General features: G+C 39.2%; 1 protein-coding gene across 1 annotated transcript in view; it reads right to left on the reverse strand.

The window, feature by feature from the left end:
- Positions 1-573: 573 nt before the first annotated feature.
- Positions 574-13,951, reverse strand: part of LOC127421211 (collagen alpha-1(XIV) chain) — an 86,790-nt gene continuing 73,412 nt past the window's right edge. The window contains exons 42-45 of the mRNA XM_051664064.1: positions 13,751-13,939; positions 11,779-11,856; positions 6,588-6,743; positions 574-2,455 (exon numbers count right to left, since the gene is read on the reverse strand). Of these exons, the coding sequence (XP_051520024.1) occupies positions 2,217-2,455; positions 6,588-6,743; positions 11,779-11,856; positions 13,751-13,939 (662 nt within the window). The 3' untranslated portion in view covers positions 574-2,216. The remainder of the gene's footprint in view (positions 2,456-6,587; positions 6,744-11,778; positions 11,857-13,750; positions 13,940-13,951) is intronic.

Below are 13,951 nucleotides of genomic sequence, written 5' to 3' on the forward strand. Positions count from 1 at the left end.
AAAATAATGAAGTGGTATAGACAGAATCAAAGATATCATCCCTTTAATCTAACGTTCTACTTTTGATTAGTAACTTGTAGAGTAAATATTTATTTAAAATGGATCGCTTGACTAGTTTAGTTTCAAACACTCGCTGCATATGAAGGGCAGGTACAGGCTCAAGTATATCTAGAAGCAGACACAATAACTCCAGATGCATGTAATACCACACACACACACACACACACACACACACACACACACACGTGTAAGAGTAAATTACTGAATGATCTCAGATGAACTCAACAGCACTCAGTCACTTTCCCCTCCGATCTGTTCCTGAATACCTCAAACATGTTCATCATGACACGACACGCCTGTACGAAACACACACACACACACACACACACACACACACAACATACACACACAAACTCACATACACACAAACTCACACAAACACGCACTCACACAGACAGACAGACACACACACAAACACGCACTCACACAGACAGACACACACACACACACACACACACACTCACACAGACAGACACACACACACGGAATCCTGGGGACAAAAAATTACAGTACTTTGGGATTAAACAATTTTATTGCTTTTTAAAAACTGGCAACATTAAAATAAATACATCCTTTGTGTTTTTTGCTTTTAACATTGATTTGTGATGTGATCTATTTTACGCCGAGAAACAGCTCTCTGACATTTGCATAAACACACAAATACTGCATTATAATTCATCAAAATAATCCATCACAAAACAGCACTCCATCTTAAACATTCAGAAACACTTTAAATGTGAGAAATCATTGTGAACTGTTTAACAAACATCTAATCAAGATTTGTATCTTATAGAGTTCAAAGAACAATACATTTAAAAAAACATGCTGAATAGTGAAAATAAACGGGGGAAATGAACTGAAAACCTTCTGAAACAAAATAAATCGTTTTGGCCAAAGATTCAGAAACGGAGAGCTGGAAATATAATGGCATGAAACACTGCACGAGAAGCGTCACATCAAAAATATCTGCACATAAATCAGAATTATATGACACACATTAATCAGATCTCTCACACTCATTCATAAAGACAGACTGAGTCAGAACGGTTCTGATAAAGCTCGATATTTCCATATGTTCTCTGTGATTGAAGCAAACAAACAGCCAAGAAGATACTAGATATTTAATGAAGGTAAAATATAATAAAAATCTAGTATATGTAAACTATTAACAAACATTTTAAAACATGCAAAAAGAACTGTTTTATGAATATATCTATATATTAACAGAAAGTCTGAAGGAGCGGACTGGACTTTAATATTCAGTTTGTGAACTCCATGTGTTCAGCTGCAGAAGGAGAAAGATGTGAAAGAAAACTGAACGAGTAAACAGCGCATTACGATCATCGTGATGTTCAGCCCTGATCACATCTAACAGAGAAAGAAGAAATGAAGATTACTTCAGAGTCTTCATCTCTATCTTACACACTTCTCTCCAAAGTCAAAACGCAGTAACTACACATTTTTCTTCAAACTGAGTTATGACTGAACTCAGGTCTGTTAAAGCAGTGGTTCTCACATTTGTTTTGTCACCCCCCCATTTTAAACTATACAAATCGAATAATGCTATTTTTTATTTGTATTTTTTAATGGGAAAAACTGTTAAAAAACATGAACTGCATTTCCCTTCATCTCCTATAGGGCTGGGCGATATGACGATATATATCGTGGCAACGAGTGTAAATCGATAGAGATTTTGCGATATCGTGTATATCTCGATATGCAAATATCCATGTGGGCGGGGCTTCATGTGAGACAATCGCCCAAGCACTAAATATTCTTCTCATCTGAGGTGCGCTACTTAATCATTTTTCACCCTGAGAAACACATGAACTCCACAGAACGGGACGACTCCCAAAGAAGTTATTAGAACAGGTGCAACATCTGTGGTGTCTATAATATGCAAACTGTGTCGCACAACAATAATCACTCGTCATTCAAGCCATTGCTTTACCTCCTCAAAATGAAGCACACAAAAGAATACTACGAAAGCCAAAAGATTCGCTCCACATTAATTCAGCTATACAAATGTAAAATGTTTACAATATAAATAGAAATGTTTGTGCCATCACATGTTTTGTCCTATCACCTGCTACCATGTGATGTTGTTCTCATATCAGTTGTTGTCGTGGTTACGACAGGTGAGATGCGTTCGTCTGTCATCTGCGTTTATCAGTCAGTCGCTGTATCCCGGGCGAGCGCAGTTCCTCCACGTCGTGCGCTATGATGGGGTCATCGGGCCGTACGGGCTGTGGCACGGGGTAATTGGGCTGATAGTACGAGTTGTAGCCGTAGCTCTCGTACGGGTCATCCTCCTCACCCTCCGGTCCAAACGAGCTGGGCGGCAGCGGCTCTACAGGAACATCTCCGTCAGTCAGGTCACCATCAACGCCCGGTTCTGACCCAACACACACCCAACAGCACATTCACAGACAGTTACTGACGCAGCACAAAGCACATGAGTGTGTGATAAAGGGAACGCTCCCTCATGTCCTTCTAAACTCATATGACATTCTGTCTTCTGAGCACAACAGGAGATGTTTAGCAAATTGTTCATGCTGCTCTTTTCCATACAATGAAAGCAGGCAGTGTTAGTTTGAGTTTGCAGAGGGTTGCTTCACATTTAAAACCTTTTTCAAGAACTGAACAAATAATGTTAATAGTGTATGTCTATACTAGGACAAACACACAATCTGAAGATAAATCCACGGCCTTAGAACTTTAACACTGCTCAACTGTCATGAGAGTTTAATATTTAATCATATATATCATATTAAAACTGGGTTATGTACCAACAGATCATACATATGATTTTGCTGATACAATTATGAGGTGTTGGAAGAAAGGCGATAACCAGTTAACTGGCATGTAATCATATGACTTCAGAAGACTTGGAATATAGCGCATTAACATATAGACTTATTTATTATAATTTTATGGTGTTTTATGTTTTCATTGTATGGAAAAGAACTGCATGAACATTCTACTGTTGTGTTGCGCAGAAGAAAGTCAAACGGGTTTGGAACAACACGAGGGTGAGTAAATGATGACAATTTTCATTTTTGGATGAACTATCCCTTTAAGAGCTCATATCTATAAAAAAAAAACCCCATTAAATATCAGCCCCGCCCACTGCCCCGCCCTTGCAGATGAGATTTGCATGACAGTGACAAGTTTACCAGACTTTACACGATGGTTATGTTTAGTGTTTATTACTGTATGTGTGTGACAGAGTCTCAGTGATTATTTCATGCAGCACATGCACAGGATGTCAGTCACTAAGCACAACATAACATTTATGAATTTAATACGATTCTTAGGACAGTAATGAGGGTTAGTACACACACACACACACACTCACACACACACACACACGACTGTGTCTCAATGTATCCAGAGAATCACAACACATACACAAGAATACAGTAGGGATGCACCAATAACTCTCTCTACCCATCCGATTCCGATCCCTGAAATCTCTGTATCAGTCGATCCCGATCCGATACCAGTGCTGAGTGTAGAATATCTTTACCTCACTGTGTGGAACTTATATGAAAGAAACACAAACCTCTAACTACACATTATTTCAGTTCATACATTCAGTACATTGGATAAAAATGACAATAATATCCAAAATTTAGTTCAATTTCTGTTCAATTTCTGTTGAAAAGCATCCTTGCGCTCCCTCTCTCTCTTTCGTTTCACCCACACTAGGGCTGGGCGATGGGACGATGTTAATCTGATATCAACGATATCTTACAAAAATCCCGATGCCGACTGCAACACTCGATCTTCTGACCACAGAGAAAAGCTATTTTGAGTTGGCCACCCAGAGCCGTTTTGGTTTATGTTTGAATGTGTGTGTGAAGCTGACGAGAGAATAAAACACTCAACTGTTCGCTGTCTCCTGACTCCTCCGTTAACTACGAACCTATTTTTGTTACATTGGTGCCGAAGCCCGGGAAGGAGGAGGGATGTGCTGTTGTGGAGTCCTTGCCGCTGCCATCCAGCCAAAGGAGCAACCGCGGCCATCCGCTGGGGGACAGAGGAGTCGCTGCCGACCACGAGGGGAGGAGGGGCTCACTGCCAGCCACCTGGAGCGGTGGAGCCACTGCCAGGGAGGGAGGAGTTCCCTACCCGCTGCCAAAATACGGAGGGGCGTTCCATCCGCCAGGGGTCAGAGGACTGGCTCCATTCCACCCGGGGAGGAGTGGCTGTCGTCCACCAGAGGGTGGAGGAGTGATCGAGGACCAGGCGACGCTGTGTCTGGGGAACCGACGAGCACGTTTTTTTTCTCTCTCTCAGTCATTCCGCCTTGCGCTTTCCCTCTCCTCTTTTCTTGTTTTTGCTTTGTTTTTCCCTCCCCTCGTTCCCCTCCCCAGCCCTAGAGAGGCAGGCACAGCCAGAAGGGCAACGTCATGCCGGGGGTTCCCCAGCCTGAGGCAAAGGAGGGAGGAGTGTGACGAGGAGGGCGGGGCCGGGTTGTGATTACCCAATTGAGCTAATCAGCCAAGGAGAGGGACAAATGCAGCGGAAAGCGGCAGTTAGAGAGAGAGAGAGCCACATGCAGCTGCCATGTGTGTGTTTGTGTTGTGTGTCTTTTTGTTTAAGTTATTAAATATTATTTTGACTGTTCAGCCGGTTCTTTTCCCAACCATAACCTTGTTACAAGTAATATATATTCAGTCATGCCTACTTAACTTTAAAAGCCACAGGCTTTTATTTTGATGGTCAAAACTCTCCAGGAAGTCCTTTGAGTGGGTGTGGCCTAGTTCTCAGTAGTTTAATGTGCTTCTTATTTAAATTCTGGTGAAATGCTCCTCCGGTGCCGTTATAGCCAATCCAAACTATTGAGCATCTACACATTGCGTGCCGCTATGAGTGTGTATCAACAGAGCAGCACGCATTCACTGAAAATCCAAAACTCAGTGAGCTGTCTCGCCGTCTCCTGCCTACATAGGCAGCTGTCTTCTATGGCAGCATCCTTCCTGAAATGATGCCTCATAAGAGAGCGATTTTAGGATGCTCTACATAGGCAGCAGCTCCATGCATCACTCATATAGCAGTCCTCACGCACAGCACCCGGGACACTCGACTCGCAACTTATTTCAATACAGGTGACGCGAGAGGAAAAACGAGATACTCTAATGGGCATAAATATACACAGCACACACACAGACACACACACACACACACACACACACATCTAAAATAGCCAGTTTTCTATGATATGAAACAATTTTCTAACGATATTTTTCAGTATTGAAAGGATTATAAGTATATTTATAATCCAAATTTCTCTCGATTTGGATTTTTTTTTCCATCGCTGTGCATTCTGGAATCGCCTACAAAGATACATATGATGCTGCTTAAAATGTTGCCAAAACTAGATATTTTGAGTAGGGATGTGCGAGACTAGTCGACTAAACGTTACTGATGCTAATAGTCGACACTGGAATTACTAGTCGTATTTGGAATAGATTAAGTATTTTAAATGTTTTTTGACTGTTTTCTGAATGTTTTTTATTTAGACTAGTCGACTCCAACATTTTCTTTAAACGTCAGTGAAATTTGTCGTTCCGTGCATCCCTAATTTTAAGAGACAGCGTAATTATGATATCTACCTTCTGGAACAGCCTTCACGTTAGGAGCGCACCTATGATGCCTTAAAATGCTGCCTCTGGAGGACGCTCACTATGTTTCGGAACAGAACATACATTTACTAATTAAACGCAGGCTTTTACGATTCACAAAGCTATCCTTTGTCTTCAGGAAACTTTGAATTAAATGAGTCACATGGACTACTTTAATGGATTTGGATTGGGCTCATCGGACTGATACACGATCCGGTTAAATACATCAGTATCGGAGCCGATACCGATCCAGGTAAATGGATCGATGCATCCCTAGAATACAGCGATACAATCACAACCACACAATCACATGAGTGCAGCATCACCTTCATACTGCTGATGACGTGTAAAATGATCACATGCATGTGTTTCATATGGGTCCCTTTAACACATGCACCTGTTGTCTTTATAAGATGGACAGAAATACTTGCAAGTATTGTGTGTGTGAGTGAGTGTATGTGAGTGAGTGAGAGAGTGAGTGTGTGTGTGTATGTGAGTAAGTGAGAGAGTGAGTGTGTGTGAGTGTATGTGAGTAAGTGAGAGAGTGAGTGTGTGTGTGTATGTGAGTAAGTGAGAGAGTGAGTGTGTGTGTGGGTGTGTATGTGAGTGAGTGAGTGAGTGTGTGTGTGAGTGTGTGTGTGAGTGTGTGTATGTGAGTAAGTGAGAGAGTGAGTGAGTGTGTGTGTGTGTATGTGAGTGAGTGAGAGAGTGAGTGTGTGTGTGTATGTGAGTAAGTGAGAGAGTGAGTGTGTGTGTGTATGTGAGTGAGTGAGAGAGTGAGTGTGTGTGTGTGTATGTGAGTGAGTGAGAGAGTGAGTGTGTGTGTGTATGTGAGTAAGTGAGAGAGTGAGTGTGTGTGTGTATGTGAGTGAGTGAGAGAGTGAGTGTGCTTCTCACCTCCAGCGTTGTACCCGAGGCATGCATTCTGGTCGCAGTATCCAGGTGGTCCAGGTGGACCCACTTGTCCTGGAATTCCAGATCTGCCAGGACTGCCAGGGTTACCGGGGCGACCAGAGGAACCTGGACTTCCTGTTCTCCCTTCACCAGGAGGTCCTGTGAGGGGGCACGGCAGGAAATACATTCTTCAGCTTTATTCAGAGGGAGTTGATTGGATGGTATCAAGTGGGCCTGCCACATCAGAATGAAGTGAGAGCTGAAAATGAGTGTGCAGTGAATTGTGGAGTACTGAAACACTGCCGGCACACACTTCTGAGGAGGCTTTTTGACCAGGACCAAAACAGACTGTAGGTCAAGTTCACGCACCAGAACATCAACACCTATGACAATGATAACACTTCTTCTTCAGGTCTATCACTGTGTGCTATAATTGCTGTAACCTTTATTGGCAATATTTTAGGAAAGCTGTAGTACCAATAACAGTAGACTTAAACGATGACTAAATAGCTTTTTTAATATTAGTTTACATTAACTAATGACCCACACGGCTGAAAAAGAAATTAATTTCAGGGGCGGAGCAAGTTATTACTGTTTTGATGTAGGGCTGTCACTAACGATTATTTTGGTAATCAAGTAATCTAACAATATTTCTGACGATTAATCGAGTAATCAGAAAAATGTAATAACTCAGATTGCACAAAGTTGTTGAGGTGAAGTCACGTTTGGCTAAAATGCATTAATTAGCCTAAGTTTTGATGTATTTTACGATTGAATAACAACAACAAAACAATTGTGCAAACAATATCTGAAGCCACCAGACACCCAAAGCAGATCTAGAATATAAAAAGACATATATTCACTCTGACAGAGACTGGCTTCTCCAGGTGTGCCCAACTTCTTAAATGCAAGATCTACTTTATTTCTTTAACTAGTTCAACATGATCTACCCATTTTAGTTTAGTACTTAAATATGGGAAAACAGGCCATGGAAATAAAATATTTTATTTTCAGAAACAATGTCTGCCCACCAATATTGTTTATTGAGTTATATATGTGGTCAAACTATTTTATAGAGATATAAATGCCATTTTATTTATTTATTATTTTAGTTTTTCCTGTAATAATAGCCATAAACTTAAAAATGTTTATCGGAAGTGGGGCATTGCAATCTATTTTTTAAACAATCATCACAAAATCGAATTTACAGGAGGAGAAAGATCCCATTTCATTCAAATGGATATTTATTTATACAGAACACTCAAACGATAATCTGCTGAAAATAACATTCGTAGATCTTGGGATTCAGTCAGATTTATTGAACAGAATGTGTTAGTGCATCCTTAACTGCATGTGTAACTTTAATCAAGTCCGACGGACATCTTTTCATGACATTATGTTGCTTCATAAAAGCCTATATTGCAAACGATTGTGTAGATAAATAGGTTTAGAGTGCTGTTTCTCGCCGAGTTCAAGCTGTCCCGCGCGGTGATGACACACAGCACCGCAATCACATGCAGATGATCTTACCAGGTGTGTGTGTCCGGTAGGGCTGCAACTAACAATTGTTTTGATAATCGATTAATCTAACGATTATTAGAACGATTAATCGTTAGCTCTTAACCGATTATTCAGCTTGTGCCCAGACTTAAAATGTTGTATTAAACATGCTTACTAACAATAAAGAGGACAAAATCATCTCTGAATGCATCTTTTTTAAAAGATTTTTAGATATTTTTAAATATTTATTTTTAATATTATATTCAATAATCTCAGATAACAGTTTTTTCTTCTGCAGTATAGCTGCTGAAGTAAATGTACATTGTTTTAAAGGAGTTTTAGATATTTATGTTGCAAAACAAGCCAAAACAAAAACAAATCAAAAACGTATTTTGTTGCGGTGTATAATGGGGTGAAGACTACCCTCTCTCACCTTTCTGTTCACTTCTAGTCCATCTTCAACTTAAACTCTCTCTTATTAATAAAGCTGCTTATTGCTAATGTTCTTCACGATAAGAAACACACAGTGACACATATATTATGATTCAATAAGTCTCGAGTCATCACATTATAATCTAGCTGCATTAAGCGTGTGCGGTCGAGGGATGAGCGTCCCATGACAGAGTGTGCATCAGACAGGTGCAGTTTCAATCTCTCCCCCTTAGATCGGGACATTCACACAACACACAGAAGAGACGCTGACCGCACAGAGAAATGACCGTTTCAGAGTTTGTAGTTATTTACATGATCTGCTCCTGTATTATTTGAACTTTAATAAAGCTATAACACATTAAATATAACTGCATTAAAGATGTAACACATTAAATATAACCGCACTAAAGATGTAACGCATGAAATATAACTGCATTAAAGATGTAACACATTAAATATATAACCACACTAAAGATGCAACGCGTTAAATATAACCACACTAAAGATGTAACGCGTTAAATATAACCGCACCAAAGATGTAACGCATTAAATATAACCACACTAAAGATGCAACGCATTAAATATAACCACACTAAAGATGCAACGCATTAAATATAACCGCACTAAAGATGTAACGCATTAAATATAACCGCACTAAAGATGCAACGCATTAAATATAACCGCACTAAAGATGTAACGCATTAAATATAACCACATTAAAGATGCAACGCATTAAATATAACCGCACTAAAGATGTAACGCATTAAATATAACCGCATTAAAGATGTAACGCGTTAAATATAACCGCACCAAAGATGTAACGCATTAAATATAACCACATTAAAGATGTAACGCATTAAATATAACCGTATTAAAGATGTAACGCGTTAAATATAACCGCACCAAAGATGTAACGCATTAAATATAACCACATTAAAGATGTAACGCATTAAATATAACCGTATTAAAGATGTAACGCGTTAAATATAACCGCACCAAAGATGTAACGCATTAAATATAACCACACTAAAGATGTAACGCATTAAATATAACCGCACCAAAGATGTAACGCATTAAATATAAACACATTAAAGATGCAACGCATTAAATATAACCGCACTAAAGATGTAACGCATTAAATATAACCACATTAAAGATGTAACACATTAAATATAACCGCATTAAAGATGTAACGCATTAAATATAACCGCATTAAAGATGTAACACATTAAATATAACCGCATTAAAGATGTAACACATTAAATATAACCGCACCAAAGATGTAACGCATTAAATATAACCGCATTAAAGATGTAACACATTAAATATAACCGCACCAAAGATGTAACGCATTAAATATAACCGCACCAAAGATGTAACGCATTAAATATAACTGCATTAAAGATGTAACGCATTAAATATAACCGCACCAAAGATGTAACGCATTAAATATAACCGCACCAAAGATGTAACGCATTAAATATAACCGCATTAAAGATGTAACACATTAAATATAACCGCACCAAAGATGTAACGCATTAAATATAACCGCACCAAAGATGTAACGCATTAAATATAACTGCATTAAAGATGTAACGCATTAAATATAACCGCACCAAAGATGTAACGCATTAAATATAACCGCACCAAAGATGTAACGCATTAAATATAACCGCATTAAAGATGTAACGCATTAAATATAACCGCACCAAAGATGTAACGCATTAAATATAACCGCATTAAAGATGTAACGCATTAAATATAACCGCACCAAAGATGTAACGCATTAAATATAACCGCATTAAAGATGTAACGCATTAAATATAACCGCATTAAAGATGTAACACATTAAATATAACCGCACCAAAGATGTAACGCATTAAATATAACCGCACCAAAGATGTAACGCATTAAATATAACCGCACCAAAGATGTAACACATTAAATATAACCGCATTAAAGATGTAACGCATTAAATATAACTGCATTAAAGATGTAACGCATTAAATATAACCGCACCAAAGATGTAACGCATTAAATATAACCGCACCAAAGATGTAACGCATTAAATATAACCGCATTAAAGATGTAACGCATTAAATATAACCGCACCAAAGATGTAACGCATTAAATATAACCGCATTAAAGATGTAACGCATTAAATATAACCGCATTAAAGATGTAACGCATTAAATATAACCGCACCAAAGATGTAACGCATTTAATATAACCGCATTAAATATAACTGCATTTAAGTGTCCGGCAGTTTGTGAAAGCTGGATGTCTTTTTTTCAAGTGCTGTTGCATTGCTGAAATGATTTTTTAGGTCCTGCATTGTTTTTCAAATCTAAAGTGAAGCGCCGTCACACAGCTGACACCTCTTATGTGTTCGCACCCTCATCCGTGAGTTGCGTCACTTCCTCCTTATTTTCGATTTGATGATTCAGCAATTTTGTAATGGAGGATTTTTTGGAATCGAGTAATTGAATAAAATCAGTGTTGCTGCAGAGTTTAAGACCTTTTTCAAGACCTGAACAAATAAAATTAATACCGTATCCCCATCCCAAAACAAACCCAATCTCAAAATAAATAATGTATCACAGACTCTTATTAAACAGCACACATTCAACATGACCTTTACATTGATCATCAGTAAAACAGGATAGGATATATGCAAGTTTAAAACACTCAAGATGTTTTACACATATATATCATATTAAAATTGGTTTATGTACCATTATAGAAATAAATACAAATTAGAGGTCGACTGATATTGGATTGATTCGATAATGTGTTGAAAGTCAGTTAATCTGCTAATAGTTTTTAAAATTGTTACCCTATATTAAATGTTCTGAGACTTTCCTTCCTGTGATGGGGAGGGCCAGACAGGGATACAAGAGTCCAAACTGAATTAAAATCCAGATGCACTATGGGAGGTGTGGGGGTGGGTTTGATTCATAGTGTGGAACGTTTAACTTTAAATGCACTTTAACTTTGAAATACAACGGGGACTCTTATTTTGAAATGTTTGCACTTCACTGCTTCCAGCTACTCATTCAAACGGCAGTGGTTATCAATTGTTTCGGGTCACGCCCCCTTTGAAACAAGAAAAACTTTTTGTTCAAAATTATTTTGTATCTATTGAATTTTTGTTTGTTTTTTTAAAGATTAAACTACATTTTCTTTCATCTTCATTTGAAAAAAAAATATTTTTTTTAAAAATACAAGGAATCCTTTTATGCGATTGTGTGTGTAGTTTTACCTGGAGGTCCAGTGGGTCCTCTAGGTCCCTGGACACCCACACCTGGACTGCCCTTATCTCCCTTCTCACCTGGAGGACCTGATCACACAAACACACACACATGACTATTAACACACTCACACACACTGTTTCTGTAGGATTTGACATGTTCTTTGTTCACACACGGCTTCCGATCCTAATCCAGATAACTAATCCAGATTCTCTCCAGTGCCGCCATAAAGACCCCGTTTACACCTGGTATTAAGATGTGTTTTTGGTGATCGAATCACATGTGGTCAGCGGTAAATGCAGGTCTAAAAAGAATGTGGTCAAAAAAGCATGTAACCACACTGCATTTGAGGTGTAAACGCTAATCTGTCCTGAATGCGTCCTGACAGCAGCGAAGTGACACTCACCTGTCAATCAACCGCTGTGCTAAAACAAGAATTTAAACTTTGCCGGTTACGAGCGGTTAAAATGAAATATCCGTCCGATCTGAAAATATTAAAAAGCGGACACATAAACACGGAACTCCATGGTTCTTCTTCAGTGTGTCTGAAATCAACATGCAGGGACAATTATGAGATGCACAAACATCTGCAGCTCAGGTTAATACAGGTAATTACAGGTAAAATAACAGACAATTCTGCCTGAAATGTTGCACTTGTGCTTAAATTTCAACTGCATCTGGGAGAAATAACAAGCCATTTTTTCATGCTTTGTCTTTTCTGACTTTGTTTGCAGTTTATTATCATGCAGTAACACACTGACATAGTGACTGATGTATGTTGTCATGAAACAGAGACCCTCCCCTCCAAATCCGATCACAAGTGTTCATCTGAGATGCATTCACCTGACCACATGTGATCGGATCACCTGAGACACATTTAAACATCCAGGTGTAAACAGCCATGTGTCTCACCTGACCACATGTGATCGGATCACCTGAAACGCATCTAAACAACCAGGTGTAAACAGCCGTGTGTCTCACCTGACCACGTGATCGGATCACCTGAGACGCATCTTAATACCAGGTGTAAACGGGGTCATAGAGTGCTTTCGGGAAACACAATATGACATTGTTTACCCGTTAAAGTGTGTTTGTGAAACAGTCATCGTTTCAATCTAGTGTAAAATTTTTAAATTTGCCACAAATGCAAAAAAAACGTGAATGAAATATCTTTTAGTGAACAAAATATTTTAAAACATAAATATTAGCAATGCACAAACACCCATATCTCTATGACAATCTCATCCGAAAATATCCATCTCAGCCACTTTCAATTGAAGTCTATGGGCTTCGGTTGCTAGGGTGCTCTGGATGGTTGCCAGGGCATTGCTAGGCAGTTTCCAAGGAGATACTTAAAGACTGCATGCTAGCTCAAGTCAAAAGAGCCCACCCTCATGTCTCTATGACATTCTAATCTGGAGATGTGATGCCTCAGATTTCCCGTCCATGTTAAATCTATGGGATTTTTTCTCTGTTTTTATGCGCAATGGATTATAAAAGTCACAGCACGTCTCCTTAAGACGGTTGATCTGACCTCGTTAATAGGTGTACGACAAACAGTGCTGGACGAGTTAGGTGCTGAACTTTGAAAAATGTGTTAAGGGGTTTTGCAGAATCCCTAAACGAAGGTCAGAGAAACTGTCATACTGACACCGTGCTAAAACACACGCCAGTAATTATCAGAGATTTGAAACGAGGTACCATAAAAAAGCAGAACCATCAAACTATCAGTATTGGCATATTTTTTTTAAATAATCAGATATCGGTATTGGGACACAATCTTGTACTGGTGTATCCCTAATAAATATCATATTTGTGATGCAGCCAGTGAAAATGTTGGCAATGTAAAAATACTTATTGTTGAGCTCATTCAGCATCAGTCGAGTTACTGTAAATGGCTGAATGAATCTCAGCAACACACTGTTCTCAGATTGTCAGTCTGTGTGCAGGTTTAAAGTATAAACTCTTTCTCTGCTGCAGCACCTCTGGATCCAGGCTGGCCGTTCTCGCCATTACTGCCGGGAAATCCCGGTCGCCCGGGCGGCCCCTGCTCTCCCTGAGGTCCTGGTGCCCCCTGCCGACCCGGTTCTCCTGGAGGTCCAGGCACAGTACGGATCGACACCGACGGACTGGGAATGTGGTTCAGAATAGAGTTGTAACGTGCCATGTGACCTACGACCCCAC

Source organism: Myxocyprinus asiaticus, chromosome 30, assembly GCF_019703515.2.
Source record: "Myxocyprinus asiaticus isolate MX2 ecotype Aquarium Trade chromosome 30, UBuf_Myxa_2, whole genome shotgun sequence".
In the NCBI taxonomy this organism is placed as follows: Eukaryota; Metazoa; Chordata; class Actinopteri; order Cypriniformes; family Catostomidae; genus Myxocyprinus; species Myxocyprinus asiaticus.